The sequence below is a fragment of the Amphiprion ocellaris genome, chromosome 11 (genome assembly GCF_022539595.1).
Source record: "Amphiprion ocellaris isolate individual 3 ecotype Okinawa chromosome 11, ASM2253959v1, whole genome shotgun sequence".
Taxonomy (NCBI): domain Eukaryota; kingdom Metazoa; phylum Chordata; class Actinopteri; family Pomacentridae; genus Amphiprion; species Amphiprion ocellaris.
Window position 1 is genome coordinate 23,338,268 of NC_072776.1, and position 21,790 is coordinate 23,360,057.

The 21,790-nt window shown below is 38.8% G+C and overlaps 1 protein-coding gene across 4 annotated transcripts in view; it reads right to left on the minus strand.

Moving 5' to 3' along the window:
* Nucleotides 1-1,908: 1,908 nt before the first annotated feature.
* The window catches only part of LOC111564385 (interleukin-1 receptor-like 2), a 32,849-nt gene continuing 12,967 nt past the window's right edge, over nucleotides 1,909-21,790 (minus strand). For 2 of the 4 annotated variants that reach the window (XM_023263926.3, XM_023263944.3), the window contains exons 2-12: nucleotides 14,841-14,918; nucleotides 13,007-13,259; nucleotides 12,618-12,810; nucleotides 12,322-12,493; nucleotides 12,103-12,162; nucleotides 11,104-11,239; nucleotides 10,803-10,957; nucleotides 8,682-8,825; nucleotides 7,286-7,453; nucleotides 5,777-6,057; nucleotides 1,909-3,142 (exon numbers count right to left, since the gene is read on the minus strand). In XM_023263926.3, coding sequence (XP_023119694.2) covers nucleotides 2,846-3,142; nucleotides 5,777-6,057; nucleotides 7,286-7,453; nucleotides 8,682-8,825; nucleotides 10,803-10,957; nucleotides 11,104-11,239; nucleotides 12,103-12,162; nucleotides 12,322-12,493; nucleotides 12,618-12,810; nucleotides 13,007-13,259; nucleotides 14,841-14,916 — 1,935 coding nt within the window. In that variant the 5' untranslated portion in view covers nucleotides 14,917-14,918 and the 3' untranslated portion in view covers nucleotides 1,909-2,845. Of the gene's footprint in view, nucleotides 3,143-5,776; nucleotides 6,058-7,285; nucleotides 7,454-8,681; nucleotides 8,826-10,802; nucleotides 10,958-11,103; nucleotides 11,240-12,102; nucleotides 12,163-12,321; nucleotides 12,494-12,617; nucleotides 12,811-13,006; nucleotides 13,260-14,840; nucleotides 14,919-15,024; nucleotides 15,365-21,790 lie in introns of those variants that run through there. The other 2 variants (XM_023263935.3, XM_055015416.1) reach the window with 2 other exon arrangements.

A 21,790-nucleotide genomic window follows, 5' to 3' on the forward strand; every position in this document is an offset into this window, starting at 1 on the left:
TGCTCCCTCATTGGTGTATGCTGAACATTCTATGCTTCCTCATTTGTGGATACTGAACATTCCATGCTCCCTCATTGGTGTATGCTGAACACCCTATGCTTCCTCATTGGTGGAAATTGAACATTGCATGCCTCCTCATTGGTGGATACTGAACATTCCATGGTTCCTCATTTATGGAAACTAAACATTCCATGCTTACTCACTGTCTTGATCTGAACATCCCATGCTTCCTCATTGGTGGAAAATCAACATTCCATGCTGTCTCATTGGTGGAAAGTGAACATTCCTTTCCTCCTCATTGTTGGGATCTGAACATCCCATGCTTCCTCACTGGTGAATACTGAAAATCCCATGATATCTAATTGTCTTGATCTGAACATTAAATGCCTCCTCATTGGTGGATATTGAACATGCCATGCTGTCTCATTGGTGGAAAGTGAACATTCCGTGCTTCCTCATTGTTGTGATCTGAACATTCCATGCCTCCTCATTGGTGGAAATTGACCATTCCATGCTTCCTCATTGTTGTGATCTGAACATTACATACACCTCCCATATGATGTTTAAAAAAATAGGGAAGGCTGCATTGTTAACAGGCAGAGCAGCCAAACTGTCACATATTCTGCAAGATTATGTTTTGTTTGCGTTGGTTTACTGCATTGTTGACTTAAGTCAAATACAATTTTAAGTCAGTTTCACTCAGTTTTCACCTTGTGTGAAGTGACTTGTGACATTTCACGTGTTTTTCTTGAAGAACTTTTCAAAAACTTTTATTTTTATTTTTATTTTAGCATTCTTCATGTGAACCTGCCTGGCTCTTAGAGGTTAACAGCTGTTTCTCTAGCCAGTTTAACATCTCCACACCTGATCAAACTGCCTTCTTTGCTGGTTGTGAAATCACATTCACCTTTTTGTCTCTGAATAGCAGTACTTCCATATAATTGTCAAGCAATTTTAATGCAACTTTAGCCTATTAGTTTTGCCTCCATTAATATACTGTGTTGTTCAGGTTACATTACAAATGGCTGTAGTTAACAGAGCAGAAGAAACTGGAAACAAAACCACTTGTTTTCCAACTGATCAAAAACCTAAAAGAAGAAACAAACAACTATATGCCAGTTATGAGAGAAATAGAGAAAAGTCTCTGGAATCATTTTCAGCTGGGAAAATTGTAATGATCATATGATATTGGCCATGTTTTCTGCTTTCCAAAGGCAAATGCAATGAAAGAGTTAAATGTTAGCAGCGTCAGAAGTTATTTGAAAAAGGTGTTTCCATCTCCAAATAAATGTTCTCAAAAAAGCCAAAAATGGAGCAAGCGTAAAAACATTTTTGCAAAACTGGCAACGTTTTTTCACATTTTGCGATTTTTCATTACCTTCATCCAATGCAATACTTCAGTATGCACATAAGAATAAGTAAGAATAACCATTTAAACCAACATGTAAAATAGGTCCTATTTTGGAATGTGATGGTACATTGAAGGACTCATAAAGATTCATTATTTCAGTGACGGTTGCCAAACAATAAACCACAAAGCAATACTTCATGCAGGGTATCCTGTATGCTTCTTGTTGCATAATTGTGTGATATATTTGATAACACACTTTGTAGCTCTGTTTGCACTTACTATACCATGTGACAGTTGCATAACGTTGGCAAACATTTCACCAAGTTTTAGGGTTATTGGAGTTAATTTAAATATTTTATAGAAATAAACTTGAAGTGCCTACTTTGAACAATTGTGAGGTAAAAGCAATATTCAAATAAAGGTAAAATACATAGCAAGAATGTCAACTGGGTTAAATTTTTATGTAACAAAACATGCTAAACCACTGAACCTACTGTGGTGTCGTTGGTGTTTATGAGGAGAGACCAGTGAGATGAAAATAAATCAGCCTTCTGTACTTTGTTTTTGTCTGCAAATTTTATTAATGAAACTGAGCTTAACAATGACTGTTAACACATCATGAATCTTGTTTCACTTCTGAATTTTGATCCTGTGTTTCTTCTACCATTGGACATAAAGTGTGTGGCGGACAGTTTGTGTTCTCTGGCAGGCTGCAGTCAGTGCTGGTTTTCAGAATTTGCATGCTTCTAAGAACAAACTCAAACGGACACCAATTTTTTATCTTTTTTCAGCATTTAACTTAATTCTTGTGCTTTCTGGTTGCAAGACACAGCCTGTATAAATAACATACATACGTTTATGTATTTTTCAGAAAAGTATACATCCCTTTTTCTCTGCGGTTCTTTGCAGTTCCTTTTCTGTGGTTCATTACCAGTAAATGAATGGCAGAACATGTAATAACAAGTTCACAGTTCACTCTGTGACATTTTATGAAGCTGTAGAAATGTGTATATATACTTTTTACATATTTACACTTTAGTCTTACATATGTACATTTTTTCAGTGCTTTCTGATCCACTTGGTTTGTTCAGGTCTTCTTTGTTTGACATGATCCTTCAGTCTACATCTGTCAGAGGATGTCAAGTTCATAAACTAGTGCAGGTCAACTATGGATGGAACAGACTCTAAAGATCTGATCAGTTACTATGATTTCAGCACATGCCATACTTTAAAAAAAAAAAATCAGAAATGCGCTACATGGAAGGTTACACAATTAGAAGGTAAACTCAAAATGTACCCACTGAGGTGACATTTCTAGCAGGAGTACCTTTGGTTGTAATTGTGTTGTCTTGATTTGGAGTGTGTACCTCATCACTTCTAGTAACAACACAGTATTCCTGAATTGTCTCTGTATGAGGAGATTCACAACCTCACACATCTGCATTAGAAACCAGTTCAGCTTTGGTTCAGCATTTGACACACACACATACTCCATCATAAGCTTAGCAGGGCAGTTTTCTCAGGATACACCACCCTCTTGCCCCTGATTGGCATATGATATCTCACTTCCTTCCAAAACGTGGAGGAAGGGGAGAGGGAGGGTGACCACTGTGAGTCCTTTCCACCCTTTTCCTCATCTTCTTTCCTGCTCATACATGTCCTCCACCTTTGCCTCGTCCTCAGGTTCTTCCACCAACACACAGCACCCTGCTTCTTCCTCAGGTGACGGACTGACTCTGGGAATAGAGCCAGTTGAGCTGGGGTGATCTCCTCCAACTCAACCAGAACCACCTGTAAAGCAGTGCTTAGATTAGAACCAGGGCGCCTTTTAAGCATTTGACCATGAACTTTTGTCAAGTAGTCATGTAATCACTGTGAAAGGTTTTCTGTCTTTCAAAAAAGTGCAATTAAATTCAAGAGGGCATGTGCTGTGAGTGTTTTGAGGGAATTAACTCTAGGCTCTGATGCTCTCATAAATTCAATTCAATTCAATTCAATTTTATAGCGCCAATTACAGTCAAATTGTCTCGAGACGCTTTACAGAACCCATATGCCTGACCCCCAGAGCAAGCCAAAAGGCGACAGTGGCAAGAAAAATACCCTTTTAACAGGGAAAAAAACCTCGAGCAGAACCCGGCTCTTTATGTGGGGGGACCCATCTGCCTGCTGGCCGGGCGGGTTGAGAGGGACAGAAGAGGTAGAGAGGTAGAGGTAGAGGGTTAGAGGTAGAGATAGAGAGATAGAGATAGAGAAGATAAGACCTCTCAATAGTGGTAGGAGGCGATTCAAAAATTTTATCTAATTAATTAGAGGCTTTGTAATTAATTAATCGCCATTAATCACATTTAAAAAAATCAAATAGCAATATTTGACACAAGCAAAATTTTTCAATTCAAATAAATTTTGGTTGGCAACTGAATCGATGAACAGACATATGTGAAATTAAACAGCAACGTTTCATTTATATTTATCTGCATTTTTCATCTGTCTACTACATTCAAAGATTACTGGAAACTCAAAGTTCAGTTATAGCAATTATATTCAACATTTTAGGACTTTTTGTAAACTCAAGCACTTTCAGTGTCTTAAAAAGTTGCCTATTATGGGATGGCTACACCGTTTGCCAGTACCAGGACTGTCGTAGCTAATGTATGGTGTGTCGCCCCGGAGCTCATTTACATAAAGTATTTTCATTTATGCAAATGAAGCACAGGGAGCAGAGGTCCAACACATCGCGAAACTTTTGTTATACGTCTAAACTAGCCGTTGTTGAACTAAAACGAGGACCGATTCAACAACTTATTTCTTGCCTCAAATGCTTTAAGTAATACTTTTTGCTGAACAGTTTTTGCAATAAAAGAAAAAGTTTGCGACCAAGCTGCTATGTTGGTCTGATGCTTCTGTGCTGATTCACTCCTGTGCTTCTTCTTCACGGCTGGCATACAGACTTTCATTACCCCCACCTACTGGAGTGGAGTGTGCATCAGTGTTTCCCGCATGCCAGAAATTCGGGAACTGAGAAAGGTGTGAGTAAAGGTGTTTTTTTTTTTTTTAAAACGCTATTTTTTCTGTAATCAGTTAATCAAAATTAGCACATTAAAGTCCCACCCTTACTTGTGAAGTTTAATTAAAGCTTTGGGGTTAAGAAACTCCCCATAAAGCTGCTTTCCTACGCCGTTATGTGTTGAATTAGTGTGATTGGTGGTCCATGCACAAATTTGCATGCAAAAGTCTGGATGCATGTTGACAAATTACTTCTTTTAGTTAGTTTTTCAAATTAAAAATAATTAAATACAACCCTTCAGAAAACAAACGGCAAATCAACTCCAATTCTGGCACGTATAAATGTTTGTGCATCCCACTAAGTCAATATACCTTTTAATCTTCCTCTGTCGAACTACAATTTCATTTTTAGTTTGCATCTCTAATTAAGCTTATGTTTTTGAACGGCCACCTTATTTCGTGGAGTAGCTTATAAAGACGAGTCTAATATATATTTATCTGGCCAAGGAACGCAGCAGAGTTATGTGACCATTGGCAAACGTTTGTCTGTTTATCTGTGCACAACATTACTCAAAAGTGGATTTAGATGAAATTTTCAGAGAAGGTCAGAAATGACACAAGGACCAAGTGATTAGATTTTGGCAGTGATGTGGCTTACAGTCTAGGTCAATGGATTTGTTAAAGATTTCTGTATCATTGCGAGATAGCGGCATGGCATCACTGTAACTATGACAACAAGTGAACGCTACGTCAGCTGACTGCTGACAATCGTATGATTGCGATCCTACTAAAAGTCGACCGTTGTGAACTTATGTAGGAAATGATACAAGGAACTACTGATTAAGTTGTGGGGGTGTTTTCGAGTCCCATCAATTCCCGCTGCCCGCTACATATTTAGGTCACGCGATTCATTATCCATACATAATGTACACGTGTATAACACACGCCTGTGCTCAGTGCAAGGTCTTTTTTTTTTTTTTTAAAGATTTCATCCATCAGAAATGATACGACTGAGCAGCTTCGGCTGAGTGCTGCACTCCCGGAGTGCTTTTTTTGTTAGTCATTATTTAGATAAATACGAGTGTCTCATTGGACACAGTGTGGACAGATGGTCAATATTAAAGGAATCTGAGGTCAGCACACAGGGCAGTAGCTAGAATTTTGTTGTATTTCTGTCAATATTGAATCTCCTTTTAGCTGTAGTTTGGGTTATTCATTAGTTAGATGTTGCATTTCCTCCATAATCTGCATGCTAACTTTGTCAACTGTTTGATGCTGACCTAGTAGTATTTATCAGAATTTTTTTTTTGGCTTGTTGCATGCTTCTGCCTCTGAAAACGTTTTGCAGTAGTGACTCATAGATATAAAAAAAAAAATTCAATCCACTGTAAAGAATTTGCATGAACAGGTGTGTTTTCTCACCTTAAGAGATCCTTCCAGGAGTGCCCTGTGCAAAGCTGCCACACACTCGAACTGCTGCCTCGTGTCTGGATAGGATTTATCACTACAGTCACATGTCACGCTGTCACTGGTTTCACTTGTCTTGATTTCACTTTTATCGCTGATATCACTGCTTTTAGAAATGTTGTTATTGTTACTGCTGGTGCTGCATGTGTGTCTTTTTCTGATGAAAGTGGAGGCAGTGTAGAGAAGGAGGAGGCGGCGACTGGCTTGTATGTTTTCTTCCACCGAGTCCACCGTGACTGCAGGAGGAAACAAAGGACAAAGAGACACACACAGTGTTAGCAATGTAGCAAGGATTGTAGGGGAAAATTAGAGTACTCCTGGGTAAATGTATTGATTTTTGAAGATTATTTATAAATTTAGATAAAATGAGTAAATGCAATCCATCGCCACAGTCAGCAAAATTACCTTTCTTCAAATGCTAATGCATGTTTTCTTATTATTTCTTGAACTTAATAAACAGAAGAAAGCAAACTGATGCTTGCTAAGTATAAAACTCTTAAAAAGATGTTTCCAACTTTCAATTTCCTTTATGTGAAGCATCATTAGGAAATGGCAGTTAACAAGAACTACGTCACGACAAGATCTGAAAGACCACAGAAATTCAGTTATAACTGCAGGCTGCTGGGCAGAAAAGCAAAGCAAAATCCTCATATGACTACAAGCGGGCTGCAGGAATGTTGAACTGTATTTGTTCTGATCTACTGTGTGGCACTGATGCAGACGCATGTACATAGAAAGGTCAGCAGAAGAAAAGTTTAACTGCAGTCTCATCACAAAAGTCAGTGTTTTCAGTTTCAGAACAACATCTGGATGAACCAGAGCTAGTTTAGAGACAAGTGCTGTAGCCAGATAGTATTAAAATTTAACTCTGTGACTGCAAAAGGCATGCTTTGAGGAAGGAAAGGAAGAACATTTGATGAAAAGAACACCTTAGCAACTATTAAACAAGGAGGTATAGTATTTATGCTTTGGGGTTAAGTAGCAGCCCAGGAGAATGGATTCCAATAAAAACAAGAAAATATGAATGCAAATTTTGTGCAGTTAGTCAGGAAACCGAAGCTTTTATAACAGGACAAAGAATGAAAGCATAGATATTTTAGAATGGGCCCTCATGATCTCTGAATGAAACATCACTGGTTATTGGCTGATATATTTACACATGCTGCATGTGCAGAACAACTTAAAAAATTTCAAAATTTGTATAATGTGCGTTAAAGAGTGTAAAAATTAAGGTCAAGTGCATTAACATTTGAAGAAAAGTTTATATCCTTATGCCAGATTGCTGTAGCCCCAAAAATCAAAAAAAGGCAAACAAGTTAACAAAGATTTACTGTAAGAGATGCCCAGACCTTTGCATACAGTGGAAGGCTAATACAGTGATTTAAACTCAGGTTTTTGGCCAGTGAGTCTGGGTCTTGTATAAGAGGCAAGAGGCAAACTATCTTTGCTGTGTCTGTATCTTACCCTGCCCAGGCAGACAGTCACGGTCCGCTATGAAGAGCTTGTAGTCGCAGGCCTTTTCCAACACTTGAGGCAGCGTGTGAAGGGCAAATGTCTCCACTTCGTTGCTGAATCCAAAGTCGTAGGGCTGTGGGTACGCCACATAGGCATCATATAATTTCCCATCCAGGTCTGAGATAGGAAACAAAGAGCTCATTAGGGGAAGTAGGTAGTCCTTGTGTCATTCTAGAGAATACCCTTTCCCCAACAAAATGCAGCAAGACTGAAACCCTCAGTTGGAGATTCTTCAACTAAATGGAGAACAAACATTAGGTGTAAAAAAAAAAAAAAAAAAAAAAAAAACAGGTAAGGCTGCTGATTTAACTGATCTGCTCTGTTTGTGTTTCCTCACAAGACTTCAGCTTGATAACTCCAGAGAGCCAGCTACTGTTAAAATAAAATCCATGCACTGCTCTCAAAGTCTAGTTTTACAATATAGATCTTATATAAGTCATACATTTGAATTAATTTAGCTCAGTGGTGTCATTATTAAAGCTGTAAGGATTCATCGACATTCAGTTAGTTGTTCTTGCTATAACTATTTTGATTTCTGAATCTTTTTAAATGTGTTTCAAAAATGCAACATATTCTTGAGTTTCCGATTGTCATATTAGTGTTTTCTTTATCTTATTAGATAGTAAAATAAATATCTTTGGGTTTTCAACTGCCGGTTGGACTAAGCAAGGCAGTTACTGTCAGATGGAGCTTCAGAAAATTGTGACTATATGATTGATTTAATATTACTATTTACTGAAAGTTTGTAGACCAAAGAATGGGTTAATCATGAGAACTATCTGTCAAGTAATTGAAAATGAAACCATTTCTTGACAATCGCACCGTTCTCATTGACATAAGATAAAATCACCTCTAGTTTCTTTTCTTTGTTTTTTCTTCGGGACTCTGTTTTGCAGTTTCCCCACATGTCAAACAGCGGATGCAACACTGTCTACTACTTTCCCTTAGATTTTCTGTCCATAGTTTTCCTTAAAATGTTGGTTTAGTCACGGAGGGGTTTTTCAGAAGACCTGGTACCAATGTGTTGTTGTTTTTGTTAAAGTGTAATGTACAGTCGAGATGTTCAAAGTTCTCATGTTGCATAATGAACAGATGAAATTTCATCAGAAACTGGTGCAGGCGGAGATGTGGTTTCCTCTGTTTTCCCTTACTGTTGACACATGTGGCCTGGTATCATTTTGTGTGCTGTGATGAATGTGTAGACACCATAATTGTGTTTTGCAAGGGGAAAGCATCATTGTGGGTTTTCCATTGAAGAGCTTTTTTGTGTGGTTTGACATATCATTACATTACCTACTGTATCTAGTAAAGTGCACATAACTCCACAGCTGCTGTCAAGTCTTACCTTTATTTGTATAGAGGATTGGAAATGCCTTCCTGAACCACAGCACAATGTCAATCTTAAAGATATAGTAGACGATGACACTGATGATAAAGAGAATCATCACACCACCAAGCACCAGTCCAATAGGTAGTATGATGTTTGGATCTGTTGAGATGAACAACCCACATACATGTAATTTTAGACTGGATTTCCACCATGACATCTAAATCAAGTATAAAAAATATAAAAGACTGACTCTTCGAACACAAAAGGCATGAAAATAATGACAAGCCTCTTAAATACTTTTAAGTTGTAGGGTTAAGGTTATTATTCTACACAGAGAGGGTTTGTGAACATTTTAAATTTGATTCACTTCTTTTTTAATGATTGCATTTTCTTCATCAAGATCTTGCCTCAAGTGTCATTGCCTTTATTGAGTAGGGATGATTTAACTCGGGCTGCACAGTGGCGTAGTGGTTAGCACTTTCGCCTTGCAGCAAGAAGGTCCCTGGTTCGCGTCCCGGCTTTCCCGGGATCTTTCTGCATGGAGTTTGCATGTTCTCCCTGTGCATGCGTGGGTTTTCTCCGGGTACTCCGGCTTCCTCCCACAGTCCAAAAATATGCTGAGGTTAATTGATTATTCTAAATTGCCCGTAGGTGTGAATGTGAGAGTGCTTGTTTGTCTTTGTATGTGGCCCTGCGACAGACTGGTGACCTGTCTAGGGTGTCCCCTGCCTTCGCCCGAGTCAGCTGGGATAGACTCCAGCCCCCCCCCCACGACCCTAGTGAGGATTAAGCGGTGTATAGATAATGGATGGATGGATGGATGATTTAACTCCCTCTACTGGCCATCTATTGAGATAGGTTTCATATTATCTTCAGAGACAGATTACAGATCTGTCCTAACAAGCAGTTAAAGAAACTATGGATAAATACACAAAAAAAATGCCATCCTAATTGCAAAATTAACTGTTAATGTCTGCTCAGAGATGAATAGAGCTACAGTGATGAATCAATTAGTTGCTGACTAGTAAATTAATCATCAGCTATTTTGATCATTTAATTGGATTGAGTGATTTTTAAAATTTAAAAAAAAGTCAAAGCAGCTGACAAGATTAGCCAAGCAACTTGCAACAATTTTATTCTCAAGTGGGAGCATGTGCAGGTTTTCTTCTATAACAGTAAAGTGAGTATCTAAGTGTTCTGGAGTCGTCATTGGGTAACACAAGCAATATGAGGTATGTTTTCTAAAGCTGCTGCTAGAAATGTGCTTTGACTGCCTGTGATGGACCCATCAACAACAGGCACCATGAATAATTCTTTTTCATTTCAAACAAATAATCACAAACACAGTTTTGGTTGAAACTGTTTATTTAACTTCTTTGATTTACATTATGACACTGTTGACAATTTGAGTGCATGCATTTTGGTTACATTTAGTGATCATAAATTTATCAAACTGGTTTGAATTGTTAATTCGTGGTCTTTGTCGCTCCACATGCTGTGGAGATCTTGGCTAAAGGGAGAGGTGGAATTTAAGGCAGCCTTTTATGCTGGCAGGCAGGAATTGGAAGGTGCCAACTCCCAGTGCTGTGAAGGGGAGCTCTGAATTGCAGAGGCTTCAAGAGAAACAGCATGTGTACATTTATTTGAGTTTTGAGGTGGTATTGTTATTTAGTATGTATAGGTATTATTTGTATTATGTCTTTAAGTGGCAGTTGGGTTTATTTTTGGGTTTTAATGATGTGGGAATAGGTCTCTCCCCCTTGTGTGTGTTTGTAAGCTAGCCTATGTGTATATATATATATATATATATATATACCTCTTCTTTTGTGTCATTCAGTAGGTCAGGTCTGTTCAGTTCACACTTATGTTGATAGTATTGTTTTGTTGACCTCAGTTTATTTAAAGGGACCAGAGTTAGAATTTCTTTTGATACTTTTTATTTGCTGATGTATTTTAATCTTTTGTAATCCTGGCTTTTCTATGGACAGTTTTCTTTGGCAAAATGAAGCCTTAAAAGTTCGAAAAAAAAAAATTCTTGTGTCTTTGCTGCTTGGTCCCTAACACTGCACATTGTAAGAAGAATTCTTTATGTTTTATTGAAAGTTTTAATTTGGGAAATCTCCAGTGTGTGTTCACCTGCTTGCAGCAGAGTAAAATGTCCCTTAGGAATGCCCCGCGAACTGTGCACTGTACAGGTGTAGCTGATGTTGAAGTCCTCCTTTTTCAGCTCAGAAAACATCAACATCCGCTCTATCCATGTACCTTTAATATGATCATCCTGGCTCCATATTCTGGTGAGGACAATCAGATGAGTTAAATGTAACGCTACTGTGCCTGAATAGAGCAGGAATCTCAAAAGTAAACATAAGCATCTCTCAGCTGTTCTATCACAAAGCTGCAGATAAAACAAGTATAAAGAAAAGGAGAGGGTGCTGACCGTGGTTCTGATGTGTAGACGCGATCCGAGGGGAGGGTGGTGAAAATAAATTCACCTCTAGCCATCCACAAGACATCAATGAAGGGGCTCTCAACACCCGGAACAAACACAAGGCACCTCTTGCTGAATTTGGAGCCTAAACACATGCACAAACAATAACAAAAATTAGACTTTGCAAAACTATTTCTCTTAATCAATAAATCTAAATTTAACATTTTTACATATTTTTTATTTTTAGGCAAGTATATTGAGATGAATGTATGTTACAAGTAGCAGTGGAGAGAGGAAACCCTGCAATTTTGAAACTAATCTTCAACTTATCACACAGCCATTTTATTCTCTGATTTAATGGTTATTCTGGTGTTAAGAATAGAATACAAGTCATCTTATACAATATTCAATCTAAAATGTGCATTTGCAATGACTGACCATATCAACGACCTGGTGTCACTGAATGTTGGTCTGAATGAAAACTTTAAGCAACCAACATTTACACAGGATAACAGAAGTTAGCTTGGAATCTAGAACCTTATTCCACTACAAGAAGTTTCGGGCTATTTTAGAGCAGCCTGAGCTTGTCCTGACTGCAAGAACCACTCCTTTAAAACCTCTTTTAGGTCCATTTGAAGGGGAGTAAAAGGAACATCAGGTACTTCTGAGCAGCCCTGAAAAAAACTGCTGTGCTGATTTTAATGCTTATTTGTTCAACTCGGAGAGCAAGAAAGCACTATTTTTCTGCTGTCATTGAGTAGCAGTCTTCTCTACCTCATTGCCAACTTCAACATAAATTTCCTCACATAGGCTAACATAACAGACCCTGCATCAGGGCTGTATCCAGTCACTGTTATCTGACTTTGTTCTGGTCACTTGCAGTAAACATATGTCTGATCCTGCAACACCATAGAAACAGAAAGGTCAAAAGGGTAGACTGAGGCTGTTCCCATAATCATTTGTACTGCTTTAAGTTCCTGCAATGGAGAGCAGCTTTTTGTGACTCACCCATCGGTGCCTTGATTATTTCATTGGCTGGTTCATGCACTTGTGGAGCCAAATGAAAATCTGAAAAGACAGAAAAATATAGTAACTGAAGTAGAGTTTGGCTGATGTCATGAATATGCTATTTGGAATTTTAAACACGGTACTGTGCAAATGTTTTCCACTTAACCTTTACTTTTGTGCTGCACAGTAAGGGATGCTTGTAATGTTGGTTATTCCTACCTTTGACTTCTGCATTAATGGTCTCTGACACAGACCTCATAACGCCACCAAGGGTGAAAGTCAAAGTGCAGGTATGGAGGCAATTGTTTTGAGGTCCCACCTCGGTAATCGCCAGCTTGGTCTTATCCCTGTAGATATACTCATCTATCCCATCCACTATGGGATCACAGCCCTAGATGGGGAAAGGAAACAAAAATGTCTGACTTTTAAAAAGAAAAAGTCATGTAATGGATAGTATATTAGTGGGTTAATAGGAATTTTATGTCAGTTCTCGACAAGAATATGCCATAACTTACTCTGTACCACTGGATAGAGGAGGGAATGTTGTAACTGTCAAGTTTATCGATATAGTCCCCCAGAGGACAGTGCAGGGTGTCAGAAGCTCCATTTGTTAGTGGTTGAACAGCTCTCTGTGGCCTCCCACACTCTCCAGGAATTGGCAGATCCACTACCAGCTTGGTGGCCTGCATGTAGCACTTAGAGGGAGTTCTGTTGGAAAAAATAAGGAGAGGTTTCATCAAGGAAAGAATAATGAAATTGCATAGACTGTCGTCATGTCCACAACTTAAAATCTAACACCATTGAGCCCACCTTTCTCTGTATTAAGGGTCTTTCTTTGCTGTCTATAAAGTTTGTATTTTACTATTCCTTTCTGACATTTCTGTTTCTACTGATGCCACCATACCTCACTACGGCCACATATTCCCCATCGTCGTCCAAGGTTACGTTAAGAAACCACAAGGTCTCTCCGTACACCAAGATTTGACCAGTTTTGTTTTTCATTTCTTCTTCTGTTGTCGAGTTGTACCAGGTGATGTTGTATGGGGCAGTTGTGAAGTTGAAGACTTCTGGGGAGACCAGTGTGCTATTTAGCATAGCCACATCTCCAGGAACAGAGAAAACCCTCTCGAACTGGAGCTTGTAGTCTGTACAGTTCTCTGCAAATAAGTGGAGAATGGAGAATAGGCATTTATTCAGTGCTGATTTAGCTGAGCATTTCTGATTTTTTTTTTTTTTTTGAAGTTATTTTTTTGGCCTTTTTTGGATAGGTGCAGTGGAGACAGACAGGAAAGGAGGGAGAAGAGTTGGGGGAAGACATGCTGCAAAGGGCCATGAGCGGGAATGGAACCCAGGCCGCTGCATCGGGGACCAGCCCCTGTTCATGGGTCGCCCACATAACCCGTTGAGCTATCCGGGCGCCCCATCTTCTGCTTTTTATTGCAAATGTGTTGAATGTACTTGGGAGTGTCCTAAGAGCAGGGTTGTGCTATAAAACAGTCTTAATTATTTGTGCAAAAAATTGTGTTTCTCTAACAGTGATAAAGTGATGAGTAATTTACACTAAATGCATCTATTTATCTTCTCAATTGCCCTGTTAGACAACAGCAATAGGGTTACAGCGCTCCAGACTGCCATCGTTTAGTTGACCTTTGCCAAAATTTTTGGCAACGGTGCTCATAAATTTTGTAACTACATCGCAAAGAAAGGAATGTCTTGTTCGCCAATGCCGCTGCAAACTTTAGAAATTTGTAGGGATGGACAGCACTAATGGAACTACAGCACCCTGTGACTTGTTTTCCCTCTTAAATTCCATCTTGGCTTTCAGAGTAGTTCACTTTTTAATGGTCTGATAAACAACAAATACAACAAGAAGAAACTGATTGAGTTTAATCTTATTTATCATTGTTTCTGTTAATAAAAATACATATGATGAGAAGAAAATAGATGAGAAGTAGCTGCTGTTTTGTACAAAAACACCACAGAGGTTAAGATTGTTTTTCTGTTTTGTTTTATGACAGTTGGTATCAAGTTATTTTTTCTGATCTTTGGCTTAAAATATTACATCACGCTGCCCCTCTTCAATGGTAATGGGAAGAACAGCGTACATGATGATTTTCTGTTATTACAAAGTACATCAATGATTAATCATCCTCATGCCCTACCGCCTAACAGTCTCATCTTGAACACAATCCCTAATGATGAAAATACAGAAAAATAGTGGTGCTGAAGTGGCGTATTAAATATATTTCTTGAGGCTTCCCCTGTAGTTGGCACCCTATCTTAAAGCTCTGCTTCATTAGTTTGTCTTTTTTGTGAGTTTTTTTTTCCTGTGTTTGTTTCAGTTACCATGCTGTATCTTAGTAATAATTGGGTGTATGTTCACCGGAAGGATTAGGGCAGCAGCTCTTCCTTTTCATCAGAAGCTTGATTTTGTTGCTCCTTGGATTTTTTTAGTTATGTCAACTTTACCAAGAATAGTCGGAAATCAGTTTTGAACTATCAGGTATAACGGAAGACCAATTAAAGTTACACGTGTAGCTGCGGTTACACCACTGGCCACAGGAGGGCAATAGAATACTGTACAGACTGGAGGCAGATGTTAAAGTTGGACTTCGAAAAGACATGAGAAATGTAATGTATTTGTTTAATTATTTTTCTCTATATAGAAAGAGATCGTTAAACTTGAAACAGACGTATAAAGTCTCAATTGTCAAGTATAACAGTGTGTCACAGCTTACCTTGTACAAATCCTGCACAGATCCCACATAACCCAAGGAAAAACAGAAAGCTTCCCAGTGTTGAACTCAGGCCCATGGCTGGAAAATAGACACAAACACAACATTTAAAAATGAACACATACCCAGAACGCACAAGGGTGAAAATGCTACAGCAGGAGCCTCAAATAAACAGCTGACAACTTACTGGAACCACTGTCACTTGATGAGTCACATGAGCCTTTAAAACACAACGACAATCAGCAAAAATTATTGCTTTCCAGTTTAGGACCAGCTTTGTTTTACCTCATATTTCTAAAAAGTGCATCTGCTTTTTCTTCCCTCTGCTTTCTAATTTCCCGTTTTTCCCACCCTGCGTCTAACTCTCTTTTACTCTAATGCTACGTCTGTTCCTCAGCTATACATGACTCGCATTCTGGTATTTGAGGAGTCACTTGTACAAACCTCTGACAAAATGCCGTGTAATGCTTTGGAACTGGAAGGAGTCCCAGTATGACACGGACTGCTGCTTAACACAAGCGCATGTTCCTGCTCAGCCTTGCCTGTGACTCTATGAATGAATGCTTTAAACCCTCAGGGGATCTCGGTTTCCTCATGTACAATTACTACAGTGGTTTGAGTCAAGTATTTGAACCCCAGAGCAAAACCTTTATAGCCCCAGTGATACATTGTGAATACATCAAATCAAATCAAATCAAATCAAATGCCTTTATTGTCATTGGACATATGTACAACAAAATTTTGAATGCCTCTCCTTCGTGGGATAAAACGATAACAACAGGTAAGATAAAATATATATAAAACAGACCATGCAAAAACACACACACACACATATATATATATATATATATATATATATATATATATATATATATATATATATATATATATATATATATATATATATATATATATATATATATAAAGAAAATAATTAGATAAAATAACATATAAATTAAATAAATATTGCACAAACCCACCCAAAACTGCACCGCCCATGCTAGATGTACAGGATTAGGAGTTTTTGCACAGGGATTTATTGCACTAATTTAGCTGCTTTATGGCACAGGGGTAAAAACTGTTTAATAGTCTTGAGGTGTGGGTCTTGATAGACCTGTAGCGCCTTCCTGAGGGCAGCAGAGTAAACAGGTGATTGCCTGGGTGGGAAGAGTCCCAGTTTATGTTTGTGGCCAGACGCAGGCAGCGGACGTTGTGTATGTCAGTGAGAGATGGTAGCTGTGTGTTGAGTTTCCGAGCTGTTTTGATGACTGTGTGTAGTGCCTTCTTGTCAGCCTAAGTGCAGCCTGTGAACCACCAGAATGTCATGGCAGAGGATGCTCTCACATTTGCCCTCTTCAGTGTTCTTAAAAAGTGCAGTCGCTCCTGTGCCTTTTTCACAATAGAGGTGGTATTCACTGTCCATGTGAGGTCCAGTTAGATGTGTGTGCCCAGGAATTTGAAGCTGCTCACTCTTTCCACCATGTCTCCATTGATGTAGAGAGGAGCAGGCTCCACTCTCTTCCTCCTTAAGTCCACAATCAGTTCTTTTGTTTTGGTGGAGTTCAGTGCCAGGTTGTTGATAGAACAACATGCAGCCAGTCTTTGAGCTTCGTCCCTGTAGGCGGTCTCGTCGTTGTTCTGGATCAGCCCTACTACAGTTGTGTCGTCCGCGAACTTGATGGTGTTCGATGAGTGGGATGCTGTGCAGTCATGGGTGTACATAGTAAAGAGAAGAGGGCTCAACATATGTCCCTGTGGGGCTCCAGTGCTGAGCGTCAGGATCAGGGAGTGATAGGACCCCATCCCGTTGGTGATGGGTAATTTTTTGGGTATGGGAATAATGGTGGCAAATTTAAAGTGTTTGGGGACAGTACATGACGACAGAAAGAGATTGAAGATGCTGCAGAATACCTCAGCCAGCTGGTCTGCACAGTCTCTTAAGACTCTCCCTGGTATGCCGTCGGGTCCAACTGCCTTCCTGGGGTTCACACCACGGAACACTCTCTTGACATCCTCTGTGCTCACAGTAAGCGGCTGGTAATCAGCGGATGGTAGTGAGGGTGTTGGTCCGGCCTCTGCATCAGCGGTCTCAAAGTGGGTGAAGAAGAGATTGAGTTCCTCAGCCTGCGAGGCACTGCTGATGCTGGGAGAAGGATGCCCCCTGTTGGAGGTGATGTTGGATGCCCTGCCAGACGTGGTCTCTCTCATCAAAGTACCCCTCGATGAAACATCCACTTCGGGGAGAGCAAAGCCGCTGCATCCTGGCGCTCCGCCATCTTGTTTTCCGTTGAGGAAAATATGTTTAACAGGCATTTGTAAGTTGTCCATATTGGCAGTTTTGGACGCTCGTTAATCCTGATAACTTAAGTGTCTGTGTAACCTGAAATACTGTATTAATGCCAAGCCCACATTCTCTGTTTTAAATTTAACAATTCCAGTGAAGCTTTTAAAGATAGGATGCATCTGTGTCCTCAAAGTTGACAAAGAGAGAAAAAGGAAGTGTTACTTTGTGCAATTTTTTACCCTTAAGTTGCACTGCCAGCTTTTATAGGTTGCTCTTATTGACAGTATGCAGCATTTGAAGACCTTAATTGTACCTCCTAGTATTAACAGCGATATAATGTTGCACGTGAGAAGAAAAAATACAGATCAAATGGGGCAAGAAATAGACAAAGCAGACTGGGCATACAGCTTAAAACTAAACAAATAAACAATGACGTGGTCCTCTAACAGTTTCCAGTTGGGTGGTGAACGGAGCATGAAACAGGAATTCTCATGATTGACAGACGATATACGACAAAACACTAAGCAACCCACATCTGTAAAACTGTGCATTTTTTCTAACCAATGGCTGAAAGAAACCAGTTTGTCTCACAAGTTGGGCAGTGGTATGGGGCATCAAAATGCACCTTACTAATAAATGTATAAGTCTTTGGTTGTCTGTGTGTCTCCATGCATGCATGGCTGTCTTTCCTAGACAAATGCTTTATTTGCATAAATCTTCACTCTGCTCCCTAATATTGTTATTAGAAGCCACAAAGGGCACCCAAATCTTTGAAAACTTAGTGCTGTTTTAAAGATAAAAACAATGAAGTATATGCATGTTCTGAAAAAAAATTAAATTGGTCCGGTTTAAAGACAGACAAAAATATCAGAGTTATGACTACAGTGTCTAAGTTAATCATTCAACGTTCAACCTACTTCGTCGAATTGGGTATAACAACAGGAGCTGTCGCATTGTGTTTGAACTCAGTGACAGACCACGTTAAGCAGATAGTGACTGATTTTATCTAACGACAGCTTTTACCACATGCATTCAGAATTATGAATGCCTGTAGCTGCATCATCATTGGTGACCTTCACTGTCATTTCAGCAGCAGTATTTGCCTACTGCTTCTAATTTCACATACTACAGTCTGGATTTTTAAGGATACTCAACTACCTTTAATGGGTTTTAGGACTTTATATTACAATTTTGTAACGGTCCAGTGGTGGATCTATTAATGCAAACAGCTCATGTTCTGTATTTTTAAATTTTCAAACCCATAAATCTTGATTAAATAACAAAAAAAAATATCACACCTGCAAAGATGAAAGTTGGGAAAGTAGTATTGGACAGTCAGAATATGCAATATATGTATCTTTCCAATTTTTTCAAAAGTGGTTTTAATTCTAGAGCATGCAGGAAGCAGTAAAACTGGAAAGCTGCCAGGAAAAAGATGAGAAGCAGTAAAATCACACATTTTCACACAGTCCACTGGAAACTTTTGATTGAAGGTAAGAATTTTGGCTCATAAACAAAATTTTTGTGTTTTTATGTGCCGTCAACAAAGTAGCCAAACGAACAGAAGCTTTTACGAGAAAAATGTTCCAACCAAATGTGGAACTGCTGTGGGAAGATAACAGTAAATGGTGGAAAATGAGCTAAACCACAGTACCCACACCTCTCCTTCTCGCTACCAGACAAGTCGCTGCTGAAGAGACTGACATGGAAACTAACTTCTGTAGAAGGAGGTGGTTTAGCAGGGCTCCCGTGAGAGTATACTGCAACAAGTCCTGTGGTTTCACAACTTTCACGTGCATCAATTTTGTGTTGTGACTCAAATCTGTTAGTGCTAGCTGGAATCACAGTGCGCTGTCAAATCTGTAGTTCAGTTTATTTGATTTGGAAAAAATTGTACATTCCAGTGACTGACAGTAGGTTATGTATACTTATGCTCCTAATGAGTATAGTAATGTTGCCTTGTGTCACAAAGAGCGCACAAAGAAATATCCCAGTATTATAATACATGGCTAACTAGAGGTACAAAAAAGGTGTTATTTGTAAGAATATTCTGGAAGCTATTACTATGGCATAATCATGTCACACACTTACATTTTAACCTTTTTGAACCTGTAACCCCCTGGCAGATTTGAACGGCATGCTGTCTAAAAAAAAAAAACTGGCAAAATTACACTAGAAACTGTTAAAAGAAAAGAATGAATCATCAGATTTCAAATTTTCCGATGGTCCTTCATTGTCAGGAAATGCGATCAAATCTAAACTGAAAATTGTGATATTTCACCCCAGTCACCTTATTTTACATGTCTGATGTAAAAATGTACCACAAATAACCAATTTCTGTAAAAATGAGAAAAAATCTGCATTCCTTGTCGTAACCTGGCAAGCCATTAGAGACTCTGTTTGGATGAACACCAGACTCTGTTTGCACAGAGCAAATACGACAAATGTGGAAACTACTTAAAAATGGAAGTAGTAAAATATCTATGATGTGTAGAGCATAGACTGTATACAGTCTATGGTGTAGAGACTAATTTTTCCCCTGTGTTGTTAGCAGATGTGGGTCCTTGGAAAAATGTTGCAAATGGATGCCTGTTATTTTTTGTTTCTGTAATATTTCCATGAAAGAAATATTATTTTGTTTTTTATATGATTTATGGTGCTATAATTTCGTAATACTGCACAAAAGACATTGGCAGACTCTCACTCCTTTTAGCCATAGTTGTGCTGCTTTCCATAGAGAAGCCGGACTTTTTGTTGCGGTGAAAAATGAATCCACAGTGAGAAAAAATGGGTCAGGAGCAAAAAAAAAAAATGCCTCAAAAGTGATTGGTGTTCAGAAGATTAATTAAACTAAATCAACTGGAGTCGGATGTAGTAGCATACAAACACAGCACAACTCAGTTTTCGTGTCTTTTTAAAACATTTTATCATTGTTGTTAGATGATTTCCAAAAATATATACATGTATAGATTGACTAGAAGACCAGTTTGTGAATAGTTCTGCAGATATGCTCACACATATCAGAAGATACTGTGGTTGGACTATGCTCACACAGTAAACCACATAGTTGAGTCTAAGCAGACTGATGCCTTTCAGTTGAAGTGTCTTTTTTTTGTCCTGACCACAAGCTCTTTAAGAGGGGAATTTAAGCACATGTTGAGTGTGGGAAAATCTTTTTGAGAGGGAAAATCATTTTGAAAGGTCAAAGGAAGATCCACAACCACATATAACTTAAGGTGCAAAAGCAGCAATAGATGTCATATAAGACTGCAGTTATCTAACAGTTTTTTCACTTTCTCCTAGTTTCAATGAAAGTTAACAAAGAAAAACAAAGAAGGAAGAACACCAAATTTTTTTTTTGTTTTGTTTGGTTTTTGCCTTGCTTGATGTATGGTCCTAGAAATATAGAGAGGGATAATCCATAGAAAACTAGGCAATATTGTAGATAATCTCAAAATAACAAAAAATGTATGTTGTGAATTTGCCCCCCTGGGAAAAAAAGAGCAATTTTAATTTTAGTTCGCACATATTTCAACCTCTGTCTTCATTTTGTCAAGGGATCCTGAGGCAGTGATTCACTTTGTCAGCATAGTTTTTCTTCTGGGACAAGTTCAGGCAGGGAGGAGCGTGGGAAGAGCTGGGCCGGTTCAGCAGGTCATGGTACGAACAGAGATGTGGGAGAAGCACATGGGAGGCTGAGGTGGACGGAACTGACTGAGTCATCTGGAGATGTAAATTGTTTGGCAAATGCTTGATCTTGCAAACCAAAACCCAGAGCTGTTGATGGTTTGCTGTGTAAAGAGCTGAACTGTGACTCTGACTGTGTTGGTATTTTTTCCTTTAGTTAACGAAGGGTTTGGTGACAAATAACATGCTTTTTTTTGGCTTTTCTTTCCAAATATTAGTGCCAAATGTCCACCCTTTGTGAAATCACTGCATACCACATGCACTACAAGCAGCTTATCATCTGTAATATTTCGCTTATCATAACCTCATACATTACTGGTAACCCACTTAACTGCAGGCAGCAGATAATGGAAAAATTTATTCCTGACAGGAAACTCTTACAAGGAAAGAGATAAAACGGTTGACCTTGCCAAGAATGGAGTGTCGATGTAGCACCTTTTTATAGCCACATCTCTGTCACACATACATATACTCAGAAAATTGTAAATGGGATTGCCAAGTGGGCCAGTTTGGGCCTCTCCTTTACCATATAGTTCAGAGCTTCACTTGGATGGACATAAAACAGTGAATTCTCGGTATAGAAGACGAGCAGATACACCACTAACAGTGGCTGCAAGCTAAAGATTACAATGTTGAGATGATACAGACCGTAGCTTAAATCAATTCACTTTTAGATTCTGGTTGAGCTTTGAAATAATTCTATAACTGTGATGCTGTATCATGATTGCAGATTCAGCCATGAGTCATTTTGAAATGGGTTATTCTTTCTACCAAAACTGAGGTAGTGTAATGTTTATAGCTCTCCACCGTGACAAACTGCGGGACAAGACATGATTTATTAGAATTAAGCTGAAATAATCATCTTTTGGCCACAATGTAAACCTGTAGTATTATAACTTATTCAGGAGAATCTTATGTTTCACTGTTGAGTAACATTAAAGATGGTGGTTAAAGAAAAAGTAGAAATGAGAGTAGAAAATGA